Genomic DNA, 24,921 nt, shown 5'->3' with positions numbered 1-24,921 from the left:
TGGTGAATGAGTGCAGAATCCGTGCTCCGTTACGCATCAGGTCCACACTGGCATCACTCTGCCAAATTGTAACGTGGAACTGAAACTCATACACACCTGGATTCTCACAGGTAAAAATCCCTGTACCGATGTTATACCTATTCTGTCCGTTGTAGATGACCTCAGTGAAGATGATGGGACGCCCAGCCTGGGGGTGGCTGTTGCCCAGCCGCATAGAGAAGGCGACATTCACCGCAGTGCCAGAAGGTTGACGGGGGTGTCCTGTGTCACAGACATAGTATAGAATGAGTTATAACTACAGACCCTTCTCATTTTAAAGTAATGCTTTTAGTATATCAGTGTTAGTATTTATGGATATTAGTGCAGAAACCGGTAGATTTACCTGGTGGTCCATGGAAGTCATCATCATCATCATCATCATCTAGAGAAATTTAAGAGGACAAAAAAATCTAAATCTATATTCTGAAAAAAATCCTCTACTCTTTGCACTGATCATTCCCAGTCAACAGTGTCAGAGTGGATTTCAGAACATCAGCTCACCATGCTCCTTCCATGGACGAAGGTTAAAGGTAGGGATGTGCTCACATCGGGTGTAACCACGACCTCGAGGCCGGTATTGGAACGGTTTTTCAGGTACTTCAGTGATTCCAGTGTTGTCACAGATGATGCGGGCTAATGATGTTTCCCTCAGTGACCTCCTCTGAGCCTCAGTGAAGACTCCCTCGTTCTCCCACCAAAATCTGAAATTGGTTTAAAATTCTCTGAATGTAAAAGTGCTAAGACAGCTATCTGCACATATTTAACAATGCCAGTGTGTAATATAATGTATTGTACCGGTCTCCCTTGCGAATATTCTGGAACTGAGTAGAAATAATACAGGCAAACAGCGGCCCCACTCTTCCTCCCGTGACAGGCGGCTCAGCCACTCCTCCCAGCCACACATCAATATTGGCAGGTGTACCATAGAGATCCAGAAGTTTCTTGGCCAGAGCCCTGTTGTTCATAACTGCAGCCAACTCAGGCAGGTTTTGTGGTTGTGAAAGGCCACAGAACTTGCGCCATTTATTGTAGCCTAAAAAGGGACACAGTGAAAATGTCACCCATGTTTTCTATGAGTATGAAGGACACAAAAGTATCAAAGACTAAATAAATACCAGGGAGTCCATGGTCTCTGCCTCTCTGCATGTTGAGTGAGCCGAGATCCAGCGCCATCTTAGCAGAGAACTGAAACAGCTTGTCCCTCAGCTCATCTGTCATCATGCGTTCCTGTGTACCCAGCTTGGCCGGGCGGCCCACCAGCCCCCTCAGGATTGGATCCACACCACCTGAGAAGCATAAGACCTGATCAACTATAATCATTCTCTTTTTAGGAAAAGAAGACGTTAAAGAGACTGGCCATACCTTCAAAGAGGACCCTCCATGGTGTGAAAAAGGCTTTGTGTAGAAATGGGCTGGGGTATTTACGGTTCTCCGCGTAGTTCTCATCAAGACGAAACATAATAGGTTGAATCATCAGATGAGCAAATCGGTAGGCTGCTGTGGCAAACACATTGGCGATGCTGGCGTCGACATTAGGGTCATAACCAGGGTAGGTGGACAGCTGCCTGGCAATGAAGTCTGGACCAACAATGTGTAATAAGTAGTCTCTGAAAGTGAGAACCTGAAAGACAAAAACGAACCTGAGTAAACTGCAGAATGCAACAACATCCCTTCAATCATTAATGCAAGACTGTGGTCTTCATTTAACTAAGCCCCTCTGTGTGTAACCTGGAAGTATCCTCCAATGATTTTGCGCGCCTCCTGGTAGAGTCTCTCTCCATCCCAGTGAGGATTGAGTTTAGCCAGAGCACGTGCCAGACGGTTGTGCTCGCGCATCATCAGTGTGTGCAAAGAGGTCAGACCGATGTTCTCATCCACACGAACGTCACCTTAGAAGTCACATAAAATGAGGTCAAAGTGTCACCCTTATGTGGTACTTGGAATAAGTTTAACACTTAAGGACTGTACACCAGTGTTTTGCCTGCCACTCACCAGCCAGAAAGCAGGGCACCTCCTCAGCATTACTGACACCAGTAGTGCGGGCTCGGGTGGCGCACATGTTGGTACCCATGCTTTTGAATGGTAGATGTTCACGGCCGTGGTCAGTATAATTTGTGTTGACCTTTAAAAGGCCCTCATCTGTGGTGAGGTTGCGAAGAGAACGAGCTGTGGTATCATCTGAACCGTATACTTGACCTACATCGATGAAGGCAGTGAGAGCATTCATCTGCTGACGTGTATTCCTTCCATAAGAGGAGTGGCCTGTGCCAGAATCACAAACTGGTGCTGACCGGAAGACGTGGATGCATTCTCTTGAGTTACTACCAAAGCGGGGGTCCTGACTGGGAATCTGTTTAGATGACAAGAAGCAGTTATCATTCAGTATATGTGTATTTATGCTTCAGATGAATTTGTCTTTTTCTGTGTAATATAATGACACTGACTTTAATGGGGAAGCAGGGCTCAGTGCGTTCACAGGTGCTGTCACAGTCGATGGAACTATTGAATGAGCGGATGACAGGAGACTGAGGAGTGAGGGTCAGGTCATGATCAGTCCACTGGGCGAATATTGTCACCATGTGAGTGTAAAGTGGGTCACTCTCCGCATCATCAGTAAAACGCAGAATATGGTTGGACACTTCTCGTACCTGGGGACAGTATTTGGACAATGAGCAGCTTGATAAAATTGATTAATACAAATGAAGTGCATTTTATTTTCAGGTTTATTTGTAGTGTAGCTAGAACAGATGATGCTTTGAAGAATATCCATCCATTATCTATACTGTGGGAAGAAGCCACTCAGGCACAGGGGAGGACATGCAAACTCTGCATGGAAAGGCAATGGATTGGCCAGGGGCTCAAACCTGTAGCCTTCTTGCTGTGAGCTGACAGTGCTAACCACTGTTCCACCACCTTAAAGAGTATTACCAAGGGAAGAAGGTGTTGGTTGACTGGCCGCTCAGGGTCCCAGCCTTTAGGCAGCGAGATGCCATCCTGGTACTCGGGAGCAAGCCAGCGGTTGAAAGGTGTGTTTGAGGATCCCCAGCGAGTATTTTGCCTATGGGCAAGAGATAGAAGACCATTACTTTACTCAGTTTATCTTCTGTTTTAAGAACAGTTTCTGGCACTTTTCATTTTGAAAAACTCAAGTCACCTAAAATCAGGAACATCACTTTTTATTAGTTTATTAATTAGCCACAATTAGGGATATGACTTGTTCAAAATGAGCTCCCAGCCTCAGTTCAGGAGGTACACACCCTCTCTACCTTACATGTCACTAACTGCGTCTCCTCTCTGGGAGCTGGGGTCTGTGGGAGGTTTCTTCAGTTAAAGGGAGTTTTTCCTCCCCACTGTTGCCAAGTGCTTGCTCAAGGGATTTGTTGGGTTTTCCTCTATAATAATAATAGTAAGGGCTACTTTACTTTGTAAAGTGTCCTGAGATGACTTTTGTTTTGATTTAGCATTATGCAAATAACAATTATTTAATTGAAAATGAAAATTAGTTGTGCAATTGGCCACACCTATTTCCTGTTTATTTGTGTTTATTTGTAAAGTGAAATGAAAGGTTGCCTCACAAATTGTTGCAGACGCTGCTTGCAGTGCGAAACTTGTTTGAATTAGGCGTCCTCCTGCAGGAGGGGGCGCGGTGTTCGGGGCTGCAGCCTGTGAGATTAGCAATTAGCTGCAGCTCCTCCTCAGACAGCTCTAATCAAGGAAGCAAAGAACAAGGGACTTAGTTGCAAACAACTTTGAAATATTTGTACAGATATTTCAGAAAATCTGTAGAAGCTACAGACCTGTGCTATTAGCGTATCTGCCATCCCCATCTAGAGACCTCTTGACTAGATGTACGGCATGATTAAAATAGTCAGCAGCGCGCACGGCAATACGACTTGACCCAACAGGCTGCTTCAATAGCCGCAGCACCTCTGCGGGATTTGCTCCACTCCTCTTCACACGGTCAAGGCTCCTGGATTGTGGGAGAAGTCAGGTGTAAGAATGTCATCGTTCCAGACATTTTCAGAAGCAGTTTCGTAGATCTATGTAGTTACCACTGCTCAAGCAGTACAGAATTTATAAAGCTGATAAAGCAGTTCAGGTTTGTACACTCACTCTCTTCTGGAATACTCATAAGCTGAGTCCACACTGGCCTTGGCTTCATTCACAGTTTCTTCAATAAAACTCCTGCTCAAACGTGATTCTGTAAAAAAACAACAACACGCATTTAGTTTTTAATCGGTCAAAGATCAGCATGTTCTTTAGGTTTCATTCATGTCACACAATGTGCTTGTTTGTTTTTACTAAATAATTGTAACATAACTAAAAACACACTGGAATATCTGAACCGCATTCTGACAACAGGACAGCAGCGGGACAAAGAGTCTATTCCAGGACGACCAAAAAAACACAAGTGTACTGGACAAAAATAACTTTCATGTTAAGATCATCAGAAAGAAATCGCGTTTTTATGGAGCCTACTGATTTACAGATTTTCACTGGCAGATTTTCAAGAAAGTGAAACTCAAGCAGCTTGATCAGTCCTAATAGATAACTGCAGAAACAGAAAAAAAACTGGATTTGTGTGATTTAAACAAGTCACTGTGGACATTATGCTTTATTAAATGCAGCAGAGGAAAAAAATAGACTTGGAGCGTAATAAAAAAAGCGACGGGGTGTGCGGGAGACGCGCGCCTCACGGATTCAGTGTGGATTGTTTGGTATAATAGAATTCTAACTGCAGCGTGAGGCGCGCGTAAAAGCGCTTGCGATGAGTTTTACCATAAGATACTTTAATACAAAGATAACTGTAGACGGATGATTATTTTAATCAGTTGAATACATCCAAACAAAAAATTATTAATTAAAATGAATTAAGAGAGGCAGTATTCTACTCACCAGCATTCACCTGGCATAGTAAGCACAGGCTGAGAGCTGCCGTCAGCACGCACACAAACCGGTTCATCTCTGCAAAAATAAATATTTCCAGTGTATTTTAATTCAAAATATAATATAAAAAACACACAAATAGTTCCATCTAATATTAACAGATTTTCTGTAAAAATTGCATTTGGAAAACTTACCGAGAAAAACGCTTGTCCTCTGTCCACTGTGACCTTCAGGCTGCAGACTTCGGTGATCGATCAGGGCAACGCTTCAGTTTTTATACAGTAGGTGACGCCTCACCTGACACTGGTTTTACGGGAAAGTTTCGCGGGCAATTAATTTGTTCCTTCTCGTAAAATCCCTGTCTGTCACACAAATATGCTGAAACACCTGGACTGACGGTCACTGCGGCCCAGACTGAGATAGTTTCATCATTGAATATACTGAGTCTACAAAGTCATAAACTCTTAATATACTGAGATTTCGGTAGCCTAAAGGTGGAAAGATATTCACAGATTCGAGGTTGCCTGCGCAATAAGCCAAACATTGTTAAAACACACAATGACACCCCCTTTCAACTGCAGTAAGGTGGACAACGAGGTACAATTCATTTTCAGCGGTCCTCCAGTTGGACAAATGAGTCCGATTACAGTTAGTGACAGTTTACAGTGTGCAACACCAAAAGGAGACAAGCCTACAACATTATTCGATAACTACCATCTTAGACAGCAGTACCATCCATTTTAGCTCCATCATCAGGGATCTAAAGTTGGTACAACCCTTCATTTGTATAAATGTGATAATTTGCGGGAATTTTTTTTTTTATTGGGAAAACATTCAATAACTTCACTCTGCAGTGTTACCAATATCACTACTACAACGTTCAGTGTGGGAAATGTGCTTTTACATCCATCATGGCTGCTCCGTCCAGTGTTTATATCCAGTTTTGGGAAGGTTAGGCTACTTCAACGTAATGGATTACAGTTAACCTATACCCCATTGAAAATTTAATAGCTAACGCACTATACTTAAAAGTAATGTCACGTCTTTCTACTTTTAATTTCTTCTTTAAAATGGTTTAAACAGATACAGCTGATTTTCCAGCGTTCTTGTCTGACAGCATGGCCACCCGCACCCGCCTTGGCGTTGTGGCAGATTCGGGTAGAGCATGGGTGTAATTAATGGTGGGGATGGTGGAGACATGTCCCTACCACTTAGATGATTGCCTAAAAGTGTCTCCACCACTACTTTGACATTAATTACCCATGCATTTTAATCAAATGTGTTCAGTCAGAGGAGAGAGCTCACTGGAGCAGGCTGTCCGTCGCAGGGCTTCTCTTCTGTGATCATAACGTCACGGTACCGGCCTTGTGTCAAAATCTGTCCCCCCGTCCAGATGTGTTCTCCTTGTTAAACCTATGATTCTAGTAGCACCTATATGGTTAGGCCAAGGTTAGTTTCACGTTAGAGGAACAGATCGTCACAACACCTGTATCAAATTAAATAGACTACTTGTGATTTGGGTAAAAATAACCAATTCTGTTTTTTTCATGTTGGCATTATAACTGTTGCGCTTTGTGTTCACTTACAAAATCTTACTGGCAGAGGTGCGACTGCGTTTATTTGCGCTATAGACTATAACCATCGTGATGCAGTCAAACATTTCATCTCATTGAGTCACTGCTAACGCCTCTCTTTATTCAGTCTCTAGCTCACGTAACCACATCTGTCCCCTCTTTCTCTCTGTCTCTCAGGTGCAGTGAAATTTAAATTTGGACACACTTTTCTGACATATTTCTTTGGCATCTTTTTTGTAAAGAACCCATTTTGCAATGGCTCCTGTGTAAATAAACAACCTCCTCGCTTAAATGGCGGTGAAAAACGTTCAGGGCCACATGAACTCAGGTACTTTCTGGGTGACTAAACAAATTTCTACAGAAATGAAGTAACATATTGTTTTTCTACTTGGCACATTGTAAATGTCAATCAAGAGCTGGAACTGTCTTTGCATTCATCCAAATATGTGACCTTCCTGGATTGTTACTTGTCCACTTGACAACCTACAAAATCCTTCCCTCAGAGATGTGATTCTCTGCCTGGCCTAAGCTCTGATTCCTGTATGGACAAACACCAGGTACTATACTGTCACTGACAACTATATCTGACTAGTTTTGTCATTGCACTTTAACAATTACATTAGATCGAGGATGTGCTCAATGGGATAGCATTAAAGCGCACGGGTCTGTCTCACTCTCTCTCTCTCCGATACCCAGATTGACAGCCACAAAATTAAGCGAGACACCTGAACTTAACAAAAGGTTACTGTACATGCAAGGAGAGAAACTGGTTTAAAACATTTCTCGGACAAGGGTGTGCTTTTTGAAGTAACATTCCGGCTGACAATTCCTACGTATTCATTCCTCTGGACTTTCTTGTCCGGGGGTTTTCTGTCCTTTCCTGTCTCTCTTTGATGTCAACATTACCAACAAAGCTAAATGAGAATGAATCAACCTCCTAATTTGCTATACAAGTTAAATTAAGGGAACTTCTGATTCCCAATACAACAATGGATAATAGGTAAACTCACTGATTCTGTGCTTATTGGTGCATGTTAATTTCTGATAAATGTAACAACCAAGGATGTTGCCTTTCTGTGTGGAGTTTGCATCTTCTTCCTGTGCGTGCATGGACTCTCCGGTACTCCGGCTTCCTGACACAGTCCAAAGACATGCAGCTTAGCTTGATTAGTGACTCTAAATTCCCCTTAAGAGCGAGTGTGGGTGTGTGTGGTTCTTTGTCTATATGTCAGCCCTCTAACCGATTAACAGATGAAACCTGCAGGCCTAACCAAACAGTTCAGTCTGGGAGCTAGGCAAAGGAACTAAAGCAAAACCAGAAAAACTAACCAAGGGCCTTTACTGGCACACATACCGACACACAAAGGAACAAACCAAAAGTGGACAGGACAGGAAACGTACAATGCAAACCTACAAGGTGTAATTAGCAGAGATAAAGCAAAGGGAGGAGAATATATGGGCTGGAGACCAGGGGATAATGAGCAGCAGGTGGAAGAAATGAGTAGTGATTAAGAACCAGGGTAAAGCTGGGGCAGGTGAGGTGACACAAAACAGGAAACCAAACAAAATAAAAGCACAAAAACAGGACGCAAGTCCAAAACCATGACAATTATATAACTGAAGTTATGTTGAAGAACCTTTAATAAAGGTTTGACAGTAATAAGTGTCGAGTACTGTTGTGAGGCTTATATTGCCTGCATGGTTTAAATTTATGTTAGGACGTTTCAGCTTTATTGCCCAGTGTAAAACATTTTCTTAAAAAAGTAATTAAAGGTAATGCTATATTACCTTGATGAAGTAATTGGAATAGTTACATATTTACAGTTTTAATAGGGTAACTAGTCATCTGTAACCCTATTACATTTCAACAATCCCCTTCCCAACACTGTTCAGCAAAGGCCCACTTGACAAAGATCTATTTTGCTGCCATCTATTGGCCACAGCGGAAACTTTCATGGAGCATTGTTTTGAATTGTGGACAAATGAGGTAATATTGTCCGTTGTTTAGACTCTACATTACATATAATCGTTAGATATTCAGTATAGTCTTTGTAGGATATTTGCACCAAGGGGTATCCTACAACACCCACATAAGGCTAAATAATGGTAGGCTAAATACAACCCCAAATCAGAAACAGTTAGGACTGTATGTAAAATCAAAATTAAAACAGAAAATAGTGATTTGTAAATCATGTGTGTCCTGTATTACGTGGAAAACAGTACAGCAGGCCATTATTTGATGTGATACCTCATCAATTTTATTCTTTGTTAAAAATAAACACTCACTTCAGTTCTGATCCCTGCAACACACTCCAAAAAAAGTTGGGATGTCTGCATTTCCAGTAATGACGTAAAACAATGAAATGATGATTCAGTTTGAAACAGGTGATGTTAACGGGTGAATGCGATCATGATTTGGTACAAAAGTGGCATCCAGGAAAGGCCGAGCCCTTTAGGAGCAAAGATGGGCCGAGGACTGCCAGTTTGCCAACATATGCCTGAAAAAATTATTGAAACTTTTAAAAATCATGTTCCTCAAAGAAAGATAGGAAGGGATTTGGATATGTCACCCTCTACAGTGTATAACATAATTAAATGATCCAAAGAATCTGGAGGGATTTCAGTCTGTAAAGGGCAAAGGGCACAGGCCTAAGCTGGATGACCATGCTCTCTGATCCCTCTGGCACACCTGTGTCAGACACTGCAATACATAGATACATCTATACATGGTGCTTAAAACTGTACTGTGCCAAAAGGAAGTCCTGTGTCAACAGTGACCAGAAGCGCAGTCGACTGCTCTGGGTTCAGAGGCATCTGTGACGGACCATCACACAGTGGAAACGTGTACTGTGGTCAGATGAATCAGTGTTTCAGGTCTTTTTTGGAAGGAATGGATGCTGTGTCCTCTGGGCCAAAGACAAAAGGGACCATCCAGACTGTTACCAGCAACAAGTCCAAAAGCCAGGATCTGTCATGGTCTGGGATTGTGTCAGTGCCCTTGGAAAAGGTAACTTACACTTCTGTGATGGCTCCATTAATGCTGAAAAACACAAACAGATGTTGGAGCAACATATGCTGCCTTCAAGACAACATCTTTTCCAGGGATGCGCCTGCATATTTCAACAAGACAATGCAAAACCTCATACTGCACACATTACCAGGGCCTGGCTGTGGAGGAAAAGGGTGCGAGTGCTGGACTGGGCTTCCTGCAGCGTCGACCTGTCCCCAGTGTGGGACATTTTAAATGCAAATTGTGTCATCACTGTTGTGTACCTTAAGAATTGTTTGCAGGAAGAATCAGACAAAATTACTTGATGCACTTAATCACTTGTTGTCCTCAGTCCCTAAACATCTTTTAAATTGTGAAAAGGAACGGCAACATCACAGCGTGGTAAACGCTTTATTGTCCCAACTTTTTTTGGAATGTGATGCAGCCATCAAAATCGAAGTCAGTGTTTGTTTTGAACAAAGAATAAAATCGATGAGGTATCACACAATCAAATAATGTGCTGCTGTATTGCTTTCAATGTAATACAGGACAGATGATTTACAAACCGCTATTTTCAGTTTTAATATTATTAATTTTATATAGCATCCCAACTTTTTCTGATTTGGGGTTGCATTTCCTCTAAATATACATAGTACACATATAGTGATACAACCAATTTAATGTCGTCATATTTTGTTTACACTATTTTTAAAGACAAGCCTAATTTTATTTTAAGAAGTCATGGCAGACTGGAGGTCAGTTTATCTAACACCTAAGTGGACATGTAGAGATGTGCACTTTAGCATTCAACAGTGATTATCTGGCTTTGTCTTAAATTATGTGCTCCACGGCGCCTGCGCATTACAATGTCCGTTCTGATTGGTTGAGACGATCAACCCACATTTCCGGTACGACCCATAAGAATAACCCTGATGTTATAGACAAAATCGTCTGCGCTTCATATCAGTTTGTGCTCCTTTACATTATGTCAGCCCCCGGGTTTCTGCTGGTGGTCCTTGCGTTGTCCCTTTGTCCCGGTAAGATAAAGATTTACCGACAGCGACTTTAATGTCTGCATCACTGTCACCTGACCGATCGCCATTAATTGTGTTGTCAGAGATAGCCTGAGGTTTTCGTGGGATATACTGACAAATTACATTTGCAATAAGAAGCTATATTCTGACATGTTATTTTTATTCTCTATTTCTCTCATTGTGCATCCTTCCACTGTCTGCCTCGCGTTTTTCACCGAAGGAGACTCCACAGATCCTTTATCATTTATCGAACAGAAATCTCTGGTAAATCTTTATGGGACTATATTCGTTTCAAAATAATACACACTACTGTACCTCTTTTAACCATATAATACTAAATGCCAAAACCATAAACAATATAGTAAAAATCGATGTCTCATTACATTTTTACACGGTTATGTGTTCTATTGCGTGTATAAAATAACAGCCCATATATTTATTCAATCTGGGTGATGGTCTTGGCATCTACAGTCATTGGGCTAATAGAATTTTTCTGACATTTAATCTTAAAGCGTGCACATAATGAGCAATAAATGAACATTGCAAAATGAAACACTGCCATGTCATATGTTTGAATGTAATTTTGCTCACATTGTCTTCAGACCTAAATAACTGTCACACTATGGCTTCTCCTTATTAGACACTGGACATCTGTTCAGAATGCAGCCAGACCATCCAGCTGTCTGCCAACATGATTTCCAGCTCAGATACTAAGGCAAGGGATTCACTCACTGCACTTTACTTTCACTTCACACTACAACTACACAAGCCTTTTTTTTTTGGACATGCTTAGTAAAGAAACATGCCACACCCAGCAGCTGGGATACCTGTAAAGTCTTAAAAGTTTAACCTAAAATGGATTTTATTATAAGGTAATTGCACATTGTAGATTCAGTGAGAGAAATTCTAATATTTAAATGTCAGGGCATTGAAAAGCTACTTATACATTGCAGATAAATGTAGGTTTCTACTTGAGTTGGAAAAACACATTTAATGGTTTATTTTCAACACAAGCATACCCCACATAACCTTGCCACACAGACTATATACTAACTACTGTGCTTTTGCAGGAGACTATATATGAAACCTTGCACGCTCTGTGCCAGCACCTCCCAAGAGAACAGGCAGCAGAGTGTGATTCGCAGGTGAAGGTGTATTTGCCAAAGGTCCTGCAGCAAACACCTGGTCACCTGGTGAGATTCCTTTTAGACACATGAAGAAACCTTAAACACTACTGCCTGCAATTTGCTTTTAATGTCCAATGTGTTTTTGTAGAAACCAAGGGAGACCTGTATGATTTTTGGGCTTTGTGCTGCCCACAAGAAGGAAGAACCGCTCACACTTCCCCACCAGGCCACTGATAAAGAAATCCCCAGCCCGGCACTTGGCACAGTCAGCAAAACTCAAGTTAGTTTGAGAAAGCAGAAGTGAGATGTGAAGTGAAACCTTTTATATCTGCTTTGTACATCTGACTTCTTATCAACCAATTTCCTCTCTAGGAGCAGTTCAACCCAGTATGCACCCTGTGTTTGTTTATTATAAAGAAACTGGAGACCTTGTTGCCCAAAAATATGACTGAGGTGAACTCCCCCCACCCCCCACATTTCAAAGTTTTGCTTATGATACAAATCTCTCACCATACATCACATCATGCAAGTATCTTCTCTTCCCTTACCCTGCAGGATACTTTAATGAAGCTCATGGGAGAGGTCTGCGATCTTGTACCTCAAAGCTATAAGGACCAATGTAATGACTTCGTCAACAAATATGGCTTAGAGATAGTGGAATTCCTCTTATCATCTGCTGCACCGCACACAATATGCTCTCTCTTGCACCTCTGTCTGTTCAAGGAGCAGCCTCTTCCAGGTCAGTCACATTTATCATAAATACAACTGGCCATCATCTGTTTATCAGTTGGACCTGAGCCCAACACTTCCTCCGTCTCACCAAGTTTACGCTCTGCTGATTTCCCAGAGGCGTTCTTCCCTTCGGACTGCGACTCGTGCCGCACGCTGGCTGTGCTGAGCCGAGTGCACCTGGGGCTGAACTGCACTGAACCTCAGACTTCTTCTTTCCTGCAGTCTGTGTGTGTCAATCACCCCGATGCCATCCCCAAGGTTTGACCCTCAGTTCCTAAGTATCCTTCATTACAGTATCAAAAGCCTTCACAAATCATTATAACTATATTTTATGCTTAAACCAGACAACATATGTATTTTGTCTGTCCTTTATATATTATCATGTATGGCTACTCTCTGCTTATTAGACCTTTCAGTTGAGTCATTTGTTAAGTAACTCTCATGCTCTTTTCAGTGCGAGGCTTTCACCAAAATCTACGGCTCCCAACTGCAGAAGTTTTTGGGAAACCAGATGGATGGTCCGCATGCTTGCGAAGTAAGAGATAGCTTAAAAAAAAAAAAAAGGCTTTACGTACAGTTGACCTATCTCACTGAATGGAAGAGGATTTGTCTACAACATGTGGCATAGTCCTGCTGTCAGGAGGTCTGCTCCTACCAGGCAACAAGAGACCAGGGTTGAAATTAGCACACCAACTCCTTTGAATTGTACCATTACTTGCAGTAGCACATTTCCTTTGGTGACTAAATATTATACATACACACATTAGTTGATTTACCAACACGTATTACATCTTGGTCTGATCAGTTTTCTCTGAATCTGTCTCCTTCAGAGAGCTGGTCTGTGCATTGCCTTGAAGAAGCTGGAGCCTCTGGGGAAGAATCGTTGTACTTGGGGACCAAGTTACTGGTGCAAAGACATGGAAACTGCCCAGAAGTGTGGTGTAAGTTAAATTCAAAGAATTATTGCTAATTTAGCTGTTAAGTGATGCACAGCTCGGTCCTTTCATCTGACAATGACAGAGCACAGCATGTTAATGTTTTAAGTGCTACTTTGCCTCTAGGTGTACTTCAGCTACTTTACCTGCAGTAATTTTTTTTTTCTGAGTAGAATATTTCATACCCATCAAAACTGACCCAGATTTTACTCAAGTACTAGACTTTAAGATACTGATTCAGGATTACAGTGTTTAGTTCTATATTGAAGGAAATACTGCCTTATTTGTCTACATTAGTGACTTATGTGTAGTAATCATGCAATACATAGTCATAGTAGTAATACATGAAGTACTACAAGGTCTACATGAAGAGTCCAAAATCACTCACTCTGCATCAAGCATGAAAGGTTTTGTCAGTTTTGAAACTGACATTCCAGGTCACAATTTTGTCTTGGAAAATTAGGTTGAATCTGGCTTCATATGTGGAAAATGCTTTTTTTTTTTTTTAAGAGCCTGTTTTGGGAAATTAGGTTGAATCTTGCTTCATATTTTGAAAATTCTTTTTTTTTTTTTTAAGAGCCTGCACACGGTTCAAGCACAAAAGTGTTTCCTCTCCCCTACGCTGATCTGCACAGTAATATTTTAAACTGTTGGAAGCAAAACTGTGATTGAATCAATAATTTCACATAATATTCTATGTATTTTCTATCTGCAGAATCAGGCCTTCTGTGAGAAATACATGTGGAAGAAGAATGAATGAATGAAGCAAACTGCCACTCTGACAATATGTGCACACAGAGAGCTACTTTCTTTTTACACCTGTATTGCACAGACCAACTGCTGAAAGTTTTATAAATGTAATACACTGATCATCTTCTTTTTTTATTGCTTGGGGAAATCAATCTCAAATGCTCTTTCAGTCAATCAGCTATAAATACTGATCATATCATTTTTTTCCTCATTTGCATAAAGTGTTGCAAGACTGAGGCTGGTAGGTTCTGTCATGATTTTAAAGACAGTGTTATTCTGTACTTTATATATGCCATTGTGAATGTGAGAAATGGGGAAAAAACTCTGTCCCTGTGTCAACCACAAGATGCACTCTCCCTCACTATTAAAGACTGTTTGGACAACCACTCAACAAGAACGTTGCTTGTTTTGTTATCCTGCTGCTGTTCTGCCTGGTTCAAATAACCACATATATACATGACAGACTGCTATAAGTGAATATCAAAAGTCAGATGTTAAAATTCAACATACAAAACAAACCTGTATCCTGGAGCTTGTTTATTTAGAAACAGCCATGTAGTAAAAAGATAAAACAGTGAAAAACAAAAAATATGGGGACATTTACATGTGATGCTCTGCTGCCACTCACTCTGTATTATTATGTTCAATCATTTAAATACACACAAGTGACAACTCTGCTGGCCATTTACACAGAAAAAAATCCTGTCTTGCTTACATCCCTGTGTGGTTGGTTTTGTCATCCTCACTCTCTTTTCTCTTCCAGATCTGTTGAGAGAAAAAAAAAAAATTTACCTAAATGAGCGCTATGCAAAAGTTTAATTAAAACAGTCTGGTATGAAATATGGTTCTGATAATACATTATCTTTACACTCCTAATATTCCATGATTAACTAAAGTTTAAGTTAAAGTTTTTACCATGAAACTACTTGATTTAGTCCTACACCAAGTCTAATTTTGGCAGAGGGCAAAACCCCTGAAATCACCACTCACAAATGAAGTGAGAGATTTATCAAATTGTTTGTAGCTCTTTGGGGAGGCATGACCTTGTTTGTTATTTTATAGTAGTAAAATATATTCAAATTGCAAAAATACTTTTTAAGATGCCATCGCATAAAACACATTGATACATTTAAAAGATAATGATTTGCAGATTTTCGATTATGTACGATCAGAAAGGAACTTGCATGTTATAAAGGCTTAATACTGGCCAAATCAGAATCTGAAACCATCTGCCGTCTCCAAAAATTGAAACATTGCTTTAAACAACATCAGATGAAATAGGACTTTTATGTAATTTATTGTTACACAGAAAAATGTGGAACTGGTGCACTGCAACATTTACCAACATGTGGACTGAGTGGGGGGGACTTGCCTGGATGTAGGCTTCTGACAGCGTGATCATTTGGGGAAGAATGTCAGTCACTTGCAGGTCCTGCATCTCATACCACTTCCCAGTTCCCTGATTAAACACAGAGACAACCAACGGTCAGTGACAATGTTTGAACACATACACTTAATGAATTTCTTTGGTTGTTTGTGCTTAACGCCACAAGACAGAATGGACATTTCAGAAATATCTGACTGCAACCTACATGATGCAGAACATGTATTCTGTATGCTCCCTCAGAGGGTTTCCCATCATGCACTACATTGGCAACGAGGTCATATGTTGTGCTCTTCTCTGTAACTTGAGCTTCTTCTGTCAAGTACTCACGAAGGTCTACATTCCTATTGAAGAAAGTAGAATGTGATAACATGAACAAATGCATATTCATACTGAATAAAATACATACATCCTTGACATTACTTCAAAAACAAACAAAATTAAAAACGACATTTACCATTACCATTATTCACTTATAGGTTTTGACCACAGTTAGGTATTTCACCTTAAGGTATGAAAAGCACTTACGTGATAGGGAAGTTGACAATTGTGGGGTTCTTTTCCACAAAGAAGTTGTTCTTGGTGAATCTTTTGATGCAAAAGATGAGGTATGGAGGCAGTTTGGTCAACTGGAACCTTTTGAGGAAATTCTCTTTGTAGGTTTTGTACTCCTGTATGTAAATGAGACAGGTACATGTGCACATATATAATCTATTTTGATTATTTATACTTGTGTCATTGTTGCATCTAAATAAAACTGTTGTTGAGATTACACACTTTGTCTGCATTTCAACACCAGAGGTGGAACATCTGCTTTATTTATTTATTTTTGTATTAATTTCATTTGGCGTTTAATGTACATACTTTGCGAAGGAATCAGTACCTTCTCTGTGCTGCCACTGAACTTGGCCAGGATGTTGAAGAGAGGGACCTGTGGGATTATAAGCTGCTCCTTCTCATCCTTGTACAGTGGAGCTGTTGGGAGGTCAAGGGTCAGAAACAGGAAGGTGGACTCAGACATCCGCTCCTGATATTCCTCTGTCACAAGCAATGCCTCTTTCTCCTCTGGTGGCTAGAAAATAAAATAAAAATAATCATCATGTGGATACAAACAATTTAACATTACTTTTTCACAGCGAATAGCATACACGAGATAATAGCTGCATCTCAATTAAGGGGCTGCATCCTCCAACGAACGCAGTCTACAAAGGCTTGGCCTATGTAGCTGTCATAGACCGTGAAGGCCAGACCATGGGGTGTGCTGGTCCTGTTGCCTAGCAACCTTGACAGCTCTGCTTTCTGTCAGTGCGCAAGGAATCTTGGGATAGACTGAGCTGTGAAGGATTCACCAGTTGAAGCCTTCGTTGCCCAGTGAAAGGAGGACTGAGTTTTCGGCAACACTATGATGCAATCAGTCTTCAAATGCAGCCTTTGAAGGATGCGGTCCCTTAATTGGGACACAGCACGTATGAACTGACTATCAGAGGAGGTACATTCTCTGTCCTGAAAGACGTAGAATTTTCTCTCTGGCCTTCACTTCAAATCTGAGTTCAGCTTTGACTTGGCCTCTAAATTCAATAACCAAATAAATTCATAAGTCCTTTTCAACTTTGGTTAAGTATTTTAAAAATAATAGGACATCATTATTAATAGCATGGTTCATATGTCTCAGTTACTGAGTTCATACACCAGCAGCAAACCTACTAAATCTGGGTGTGGAAGTTTCTTGGAGAAGATCCGCATGGATCCTTGAAATGCTTTTGTAATGATGGCTAAAATGGAAGAAAGATGAGGACAAAGGTTAGTTCTCATTATTTTAAAAACAAGCCTTAGATTAAAAAAAGAAACATCATTTCTATTTATTATAAGACTGCATTCTCTGAAAACTCTGAAAATTTTACTATTAAAATGCCAACTGTGTATTATGATCTAACAAATCAGAATAAAAACTCTTGGGTTCCTCTCCCACTCACATGGCTTTTTCTTTGTGCCTCCAAGAGCACCATGCAGAGCATTCAAGAACCATGTCATAAAGTCCACAGCATCTCCTGCAAAACAGAAAACTCAATCATGACCACAGCATTATCTACAGTGGCATGTGTTAAAATCCTATATGTCCTCTCTTTTTGTCCTGTATATTGCTATACAAATCTTACCCTGCTTTGTAATTTGGAAGTTCTTCTTGCTGCAAAGCACCACGGCCTGCAGCATCTCATGGGGAGACACGTGAGCCTTGAAGTTTCTCGGATTCCAAAGTTTGCGCATTAGCTCACCAAATCTCTGTACCAAGAGGAACATAATGTCCCCCGGTGGCCTGCGGATTCCTCTGTAGTTTTCCTCTTCAAGGAAGTAGTTTCGCAAAGGTGGAACATTGGAAAAAGCCTAGGAAGAAAAGGCAATTATACAATAGTGGTATTGTGTAAAAAGTATGACTATGGAAAAATAAGGTGGCATACTGTAGCAGTTTATACCTGTAACACCACATTGGCATAATCATTGGCTTTGATGTTATTGAGCCCTACAATGCCTGGCAGGTAGGTCGTACCATCATAGGCTCGGTACAGTTTACCCTGTTTGTCCAGCCCTGCAATGTGCTGCTTGGTGAAAGTTGGTTTCAGCACATACTGTAGAAGAAGAATGGTCAACAAATTACAAATACAAAACTAGAGTTTGAAAATACTGGGGAAAAATTGAACAGAACCTTGAGTGCCTTAATAATGACGCAAATGTCATGTTTTGATGGTGTAACATTTTTTTAAAATAACTGATATGATCACATGTGACTGTCAAGCATATGTTCTCAATGACTAAATCTAATTCAACATTGAACTTTGCTTTAATTTTAAACTTATTCTCAACCCTAATATTAATTCCAAGTTTGGTATTAAGAGCACCATTTTATCAGGCTAAAACCCAATGACTCTACTTACTGTTATGTCTTCTAGTGAAGAGTCAATGATCTCATAGTTGTCTGGTAGACAGTAAAACTTGAGAGTGTGCAGATTGAGAAATACATGATGCGCAAACTGTACACTGTGAGTATAAGCATGGGACTTCAGACCTCTACCTGCAAGGACACATACATGAACCAGTCAGTCCAAGTACAACAATGGGTTTGTCCATGCAAAAAAATGCCAGATAATTGAGCTACCTTGAAAATATTTTCCACATACAAGGCAGGCATACACATTGATGTGGGAGAGAGAGATAGAGCAGAGCTTCTCAAAGTCAAAATCCAGCACACTCCTGGAAGAAGAACAGACAAAACTAGGAATCAGCTCCAGAGCTATAATGGACAAGATGGCTAACTAGCATTTAGCCAAAACGTTAGATTTGCACATTCTGCTTTATCTTGCCTGTTTATGGTGTCAAGATAAGGGCAATGACGGCTTCTGCGGTCTTCCACTACACGTCCTCGTCCTATTTTGGCTACCACTGCAACATGAGGTGAAACACAATGAGCAGAGTCAATTCAGACTGTGTACAATTAGTTGACTCTAAGATAGCTAAACATGCTAGCTAACCTATCGTTTAGGTTGTTGGCACATAATTGGTTTAATCCACAGGGTACGCTGGAAGAACGGTACAATTTGTTGTAGCCACATAGTATTGGTACTTGTTGACCCACCCGGGTGTAACCGGAGGGACAGATGAAACAAAATCTAACGCACTGTCATCTAGCTGCTAGTTAGCTACCGGCTAACCAAATGTATGGCAGATGCTAGAGAAAAATTAACTTACCTCCGTTTTCATTGTCATCATCGTCCACTTCAGCCTCTCTTTCTCGCTTTATAGAAACCATCACAACAGCTAGCTTGCAAGTTAAATGTCAAAGCAACATAGAAGAGACAACTTTATGGGAAGAGATGACTCGATCAATACCGTGCGCGTCGAAACTCGCGGTACGTCGAAGTTAGCAGATAGCAGACTAAAACCTAACTCGGAGTTTGTAGCTAAGTTAGCTAGCTTCATCAATCCGAGCTACCCAGTCACTAACAAGATAACCGAATTTCACAATACAGTTGTTGAATGTTTTGTAATTTATAATTGTTTTATTTTGTTTCAAACTGCGCTTTGCGAGTATTCAGTAATATTGTTAATGAACTCCGGGAACATTACAATTGGACAACAATTTATCATTACCTAGCATGTAGCTTTTTGTCAGTGTACGGTGCTCTGATTTAGGTTTGTTGCAAACATTCGCTCATAAATACTGTTTTGGAGCAGTTTGTTGAAATGGATATTTTAAGAGACGAAGAAGTCCAGGAGCTGAAATACAAACCAGGAGGCCGTTTGGATATGAGCCATGGCTTCCTGCACCATATCCGGAGGAACCAGATTGCTAGGTTATTTTCCAAACTACTGGTAGCTAACGTTACTGCTAGTAGCTACTCGCCACAATATATAGAGCTGCAGCCATATTAGTTTTTTTTTTTTTTTACGTTATATATTTATGTTTACATAAGTTGATCTTATAGTACATTAGCAGGGCAGGTAATGATTAATGCGCCTGTTTTTATGCGCAAAGTGAAAATACAAGGAAAGATTGTACGGGAAATATGTTTTGCATTGCGTGTATGACACACCATGTGGTATAACATACATTTTCCACCAACAAAAATGTTGACACAGTCTGTCAATTCCAGAGATGATTATGATAAAGAGGTGAAGCAAGCCAAGGAGCTTCAAAGGCGAAGGCACACCACAACCCCTAGGCGACCTCGTCGACCTGACATACAAGTGTACCATCCAAGACGAAGACGTAAGGTTGACGTGCCTTGTTAGATTTCTGTTGATGACCAAGTACACGCTAGAGTAAAGACAACGTGTACGTTATATGCTCATTTTCCAGATGGTTCAGAGCCAGGGGTCAGTGCTGAAGCTGAAGAGTGGAACGAGAGTGGGTCAAGCACAGAGACTGAGACTCATGGGAATGAACTTTTCTGGCTTGACTACCAGGCCGACTCTGGTACCGTTACATCCTTCCTTGTCCACAAGGTTAATGCATATCTTTTTGTTTTAATGTTTCTGGATTTTCATATTCTTTGGTCTACTTTAGTTTTGCTTGGTCTTAATTTCCTAGTGTTCTTTCTCTTTCTAAAGGAGGATAAACCTGAGAAGGTGGTGGAACGTGTTGCAGAAAAGAACATCTTGGATTCAACCATGAGGGCAGCTCTGGAGGTTCGGATTCGAAAGGAAATGGACAAAAGACGAGACAAACGCTGAGTGATATCAAAAGCAACAGTATGATGACAAAGAGGTGACAGGGGAAGACCTGGCGCTAATTTTTCAAGTGCAGCTCTGTGATCCTTTAAAGCATTAACACAGTGCTGGAGGAATAATCAGGAACTGGATTCCACACACTGACTATCAGCAGAGATCCAGTATAATGTCCCACAATCAAGTCTGAGAGGGAACAGCATAGACAGGTAGCTGACTGTCATGTCATGGTCACTATTTACTTACCTTGGACCATTACCTCGTACCCTGATTTATAACTTAAGGGACACATTGTACACCTCCAAGTTGGCTGGACCTACAAAACCATGTTGTTGCTTTCTAACAATGAATTTAGAAAGGAGAGGGTACTGTTTAACAGAGCCCTATGTTTCTTTGTTTACAAATATCTAGTTTTTGTAAACTTTTTTGTAAAGTACATTAAATATAACATCAGTCTATCAGAAACCTTATGTTTAGAAATGTGAGAATTTAGTTTTGTTTTTTAGCGAGTTGGAGAGTTTAGTGGATATAGCCATGTCTGTGTTTATGTAGCAACTGTGTGTGATTGTTTTGACTATTGTAATTTATTTTAGGTTGTTGAAATACTTATTTTTGATATTGTAATATATTAAAGACAGGTTTTAGTTATAAAAATGGCATTCATAAAAACATTTATTACTGCACAAGTGTGTTTTTATGTGCATTTGTGGAATTGAACAGCCAAGAAATGTGAACTTTTTTCCTAGTGTCTTGATGTTTTATACACAGTCAAATCTGTGGAAAAAAAAAATAAGTCAACACATTTGTAGACTAATCACTTCTGTTCTCTCATATTTATTGTCTGGAATACCTGTCACATGGAAGTGTTAGGCATTGCATTGTCAGCAGGTGTCAGTGTTAATCAACCCTGCAGGCCCATCTGTTTCAATCTTCCAAGTGCTTCAGCTGCATTTGTTAAATACTAACACATGAAATTTTATAATATGGTTGCATAGTGACAATTCACTCGGTCTATAAAGACCTGACTATGCAGTGTCATTTTTATACAAAAGACAATTTTGTCTTTCTAAAAATTAAAATGCATTGTGACTGAGGACAGTTCAGACAGTATGTTTTGCATTACATTTTACTTAAAAAGTTACAGAAAAGATTGAAGAACTGAGGCACCCTGGTTAGCCAAGAGGTTATAGGAAGCTAAACATGAACTGCAACAGTACTGGCAGCATTCATCTAGTGACCTTTGTTGCACATCAGTCCCCATCTCTCCCTTTATTTCCTGCTGTCTCTCTACTGTCTAATGATGATGCAAAATTCATCCAAAAACTGATAACAAAAGGAGAACTAAACTTTGAATCTGCAGAGTCACTGGTGTACAATCTTAGAGGCTTCTTGTCAGACCACAAGTGGTGGATTTTATACTCAAGGCTTTTTATGTCATTAGCCAGAGTCCATCCATCCATTAGGTCACCACTCTATCACAAGGCTGACTAATAGACAAACAACCACACAAACTCACATTCACTCCTATGGGCAATTTAGAGTTGCCAACCTAAGCTGCATGTCTTTATACAGTGGGATGAAGCCGGAGTACCCAAAGAGAACCCACACAAGCACAGGGAGAACCTGCAAATTTGGCAAAGTTGCAAACCTTCTTAATGTGAGACAACAGTGCTAAGCACTGTGACGCTGTGCCACCCTCATTAGCCAGAGTAAACTCTCATATAGGGTCCCTAAAGTTCTGTACCGGAAACAAATTCCTTGTGTGTAACATACTTGTTTGCAGTGGTACATATATGAATTTCATGTTATTGTGACAAACCAAAAATTCACATACTCATAAGCCGGTTGCCTACAACGAGGTTGATGTAAAGGAGAGGGATGTCTAGCTGTAGATTACAAATGCTGATCAAACAGCCCTGGAAAACGGAATTGAGAGAAGATTTGTTTTTCAGTAGTAATGCACAGGCTAAATGTATTATGTTCCATTCAAAAGACAATTTTCTCATCCCTGTGCTGTAAAGTGGGAAGTTCCACTATCCCCAGGCAACAAACAAAGTTAAAATATGAACAGACAAGCTGCTCCAGTACAGTTGGAGATTAATTCATTGTTTAGATTAATTCGTTAAAATATGCAAATTTGATCCTAAAAACACATGGGAGCCAAGCCTCTGGTTTTATATAAAACCATGTCAAGGAGGATCGCGGCCCTGTCATGCTATTGGTGGAACAGAGACGCTCCCCTTTAGACTGTCAACAGCTCACTTAGTCACCATGTGCCTGAAGTCATGAGAGGGGAAACACCTTCCTATCTCCAGTTTTTGTTGGCTGAAAATGACCCAATCACAACTGACACCTTCACATCATTTGCCTTTTATTGTGAGGCTACATGAACAAATATAATGCATCATGTGAGGTTTTGTAATTCACAGCCAGGAAACACCCATTAAATGTTTGAAAGCATGCACATAAAAGTACCTGTTGTGACAGGCATGCTGGGTGTACTGTCTAATCTGTTACGCTACATGTAATATATAACATATTTCTAATTAGACATCGTTGTGTCTACACTACCCTGTTTTGTAGTCATTTCTGACCAAGTACATGCAAGGTTATCTTGAAAGGGAGTATAACCACCTTGAAGCATTTGTCATTTCTGGATACAATCTGTAGATCTGCTTTGAAACTATTGCTTCCCTCATAGTAAATGTTCAGACACACATCAACAGTGCACTCACCAAACCTGCCAAAGTTAAGTCTCAGCAGCTTCAGCTTTTCTCTTACCATGGCTTACATCATGCCATTAGTTTTATTTATTGAGATACTAAACTTTCAAATAGTTATTGTGTAAACAAAGCAACATTGTCAAATTCAAAAGTAGACTATATTATCTGCCATCCCTCTCTCTGTTTGCCCATTATGGCTGAGTTCTGTTTGCTTTGTAGACTAAATATAGAATATATAGAAGAATATATTTGCATCCCATTTTTCACTCTTACATGTTAAAGAGCCCATGGCGCTTTTCCTTGTTTTTTGACTTATCTACAATGTTACAACAGTGAATTATCATCGTAGACGTGACCTAAAACTCAAACAATTTGGTACATATGTTCTAGTACTTCTGTGCAGAAGCAAATCAGTTTATACAAGTCTGGCAAACTCTCACTCGTGAGATTTTATTCTGACAAAATAAAGTATTACTTGATAGTTTAAGGATCTCCTTGAATGGTCATAATCTCTGGCAGTTGTGCGTTCATGTGAGCTTGCCTGACATCCACTGGTGCCATTTTAAAAGCTGAGTATTTCGACTACGTGTGGTTTTGTGGAAATATTTTACCTCCTGCTGCTGCACTGTGACCAGAGGATGTGGAGAAAAATACAGGGCCTGAGGTTACTGTATGTCTAGAAATGTTCCTGTACAGGGACTCGCTGTTTTACCTGACCGGGTCTAACCTACAAACAGCCAACCAGTGAAGCACCCTGCTGCAGTGAATGATGGAGCACATTACTTGTTTGTTTTGACTGCTTGAGGCCAGTGTGTCTGCAGCATGTGATGTGCTACCAGTTAACTAGCAGATTAACATCAATGATGTTATTGTTGGTGCTACACAACCTGTTGGAATTAATTTCACTACTTTGGGATTGTATGTGGCCGAGTGGGGGAATGATGTTTCCATTGCTCAGTGGGATTTAAGGGAAAGTTTTAAAAAACACATGTTGCATATCTGTTAATGTGTTGTTTCTGTAACGTCAGAGTAAGGCTGGAGAAGTTGCTATGTCTGCATTATGCCTGTTAAAATAAGATTTGATTTTGATTTGATTTGATTTGATTTATTCTTCCAAGCATGTAAAGACAGTTGATATGTCAACACACATAATTTTACACATATCCAACAAATGCTAATCCAATATCAATTTGCTTATACCTAGTACATGCTTGAATGGAGTAGGAAGAAGTCAGACTTATCCAGTCCTACCCCATGACATCATCTTACCATCATTGGTTTACAAGCAGTATCTCTACATAGATAATTCTCTTCAAACCACACAAGTAACTAAAAAATTATTACATAGCGTTAACATTCATACACCACACCCACAATGTTCCATCTAATTAATCATTAAGCCTGTTCTTGCATATATCTTGATTGACACATACCTTTATATTTATGTTTAAACTCATCAATTCTATTACTATTTTTTATGTCCACACTTAAATTATTCCATAGTTTTACCCCACTTATAGAAATACA

The 24,921-nt window shown here is 40.2% G+C and overlaps 4 protein-coding genes across 7 annotated transcripts in view; 2 read left to right on the top strand and 2 right to left on the bottom strand.

The window, feature by feature from the left end:
- Window positions 1-5,504, bottom strand: part of LOC109961586 (eosinophil peroxidase-like) — a 6,167-nt gene extending 663 nt beyond the window's left edge. Inside the window, 16 exon segments of the mRNA XM_020602513.1 lie at window position 1; window positions 3-261; window positions 383-421; window positions 541-740; window positions 835-1,072; window positions 1,155-1,325; window positions 1,402-1,660; window positions 1,768-1,928; window positions 2,032-2,389; window positions 2,484-2,687; window positions 2,968-3,097; window positions 3,615-3,744; window positions 3,837-4,009; window positions 4,153-4,240; window positions 4,936-5,004; window positions 5,121-5,504. The exon segment at window position 1 is cut by the window's left edge and continues 663 nt beyond it. Coding sequence (XP_020458169.1) covers window position 1; window positions 3-261; window positions 383-421; window positions 541-740; window positions 835-1,072; window positions 1,155-1,325; window positions 1,402-1,660; window positions 1,768-1,928; window positions 2,032-2,389; window positions 2,484-2,687; window positions 2,968-3,097; window positions 3,615-3,744; window positions 3,837-4,009; window positions 4,153-4,240; window positions 4,936-5,002 — 2,478 coding nt within the window. The 5' untranslated portion in view covers window positions 5,003-5,004; window positions 5,121-5,504.
- Window positions 5,505-10,369: 4,865 nt separating this feature from the next.
- sftpbb (surfactant protein Bb) lies at window positions 10,370-14,458 on the top strand. Of its 2 annotated transcripts, XM_020602541.1 has the most exons (11): window positions 10,370-10,526; window positions 10,744-10,787; window positions 11,164-11,238; window positions 11,594-11,716; window positions 11,799-11,930; window positions 12,023-12,103; window positions 12,206-12,389; window positions 12,498-12,640; window positions 12,837-12,917; window positions 13,213-13,323; window positions 14,033-14,458. In XM_020602541.1, exons 1-11 carry the CDS (start codon window positions 10,475-10,477, stop codon window positions 14,075-14,077), a joined length of 1,071 nt encoding a protein of 356 aa, XP_020458197.1. In that variant the 5' UTR covers window positions 10,370-10,474; the 3' UTR covers window positions 14,078-14,458. The 2 variants fall into 2 exon arrangements, with proteins under 2 accessions (XP_020458197.1, XP_020458198.1); XM_020602542.1 differs by lacking the exon at window positions 10,744-10,787 and having other exon boundaries at window positions 10,426-10,526.
- Window positions 14,459-14,567: 109 nt separating this feature from the next.
- usp39 (ubiquitin specific peptidase 39) lies at window positions 14,568-19,814 on the bottom strand. 3 transcript variants are annotated; one of them, XM_020602537.1, is made up of 14 exons: window positions 19,734-19,814; window positions 19,193-19,265; window positions 18,808-18,886; window positions 18,603-18,697; window positions 18,382-18,518; window positions 17,923-18,075; window positions 17,608-17,833; window positions 17,425-17,499; window positions 17,156-17,223; window positions 16,335-16,523; window positions 15,980-16,122; window positions 15,660-15,795; window positions 15,440-15,526; window positions 14,568-14,832 (listed from the first exon to the last, which is right to left on the bottom strand). In XM_020602537.1, the coding sequence occupies exons 2-14, from the start codon at window positions 19,251-19,253 to the stop codon at window positions 14,779-14,781; spliced, it is 1,503 nt and encodes a 500-aa protein (XP_020458193.1). In that variant the 5' UTR covers window positions 19,254-19,265; window positions 19,734-19,814; the 3' UTR covers window positions 14,568-14,778. The 3 variants fall into 3 exon arrangements, with proteins under 3 accessions (XP_020458193.1, XP_020458194.1, XP_020458195.1); XM_020602538.1 differs by having other exon boundaries at window positions 19,193-19,266; window positions 19,696-19,763; XM_020602539.1 differs by lacking the exon at window positions 19,734-19,814 and adding an exon at window positions 19,595-19,684.
- Window positions 19,666-20,866, top strand: cunh2orf68 (chromosome unknown C2orf68 homolog). Its single transcript, XM_020602543.1, has 4 exons — window positions 19,666-19,797; window positions 20,098-20,213; window positions 20,304-20,449; window positions 20,555-20,866. Exons 1-4 carry the CDS (start codon window positions 19,688-19,690, stop codon window positions 20,675-20,677), a joined length of 495 nt encoding a protein of 164 aa, XP_020458199.1. The 5' UTR covers window positions 19,666-19,687; the 3' UTR covers window positions 20,678-20,866.
- Window positions 20,867-24,921: the final 4,055 nt, after the last annotated feature.

Source organism: Monopterus albus, unplaced genomic scaffold, assembly GCF_001952655.1.
Source record: "Monopterus albus unplaced genomic scaffold, M_albus_1.0 scaffold56.1, whole genome shotgun sequence".
NCBI lineage: Eukaryota > Metazoa > Chordata > Actinopteri > Synbranchiformes > Synbranchidae > Monopterus > Monopterus albus.
The sequence above is the reverse complement of the archived record's forward strand: the minus strand, read 5'-3'. Positions and strand labels throughout refer to the sequence as shown.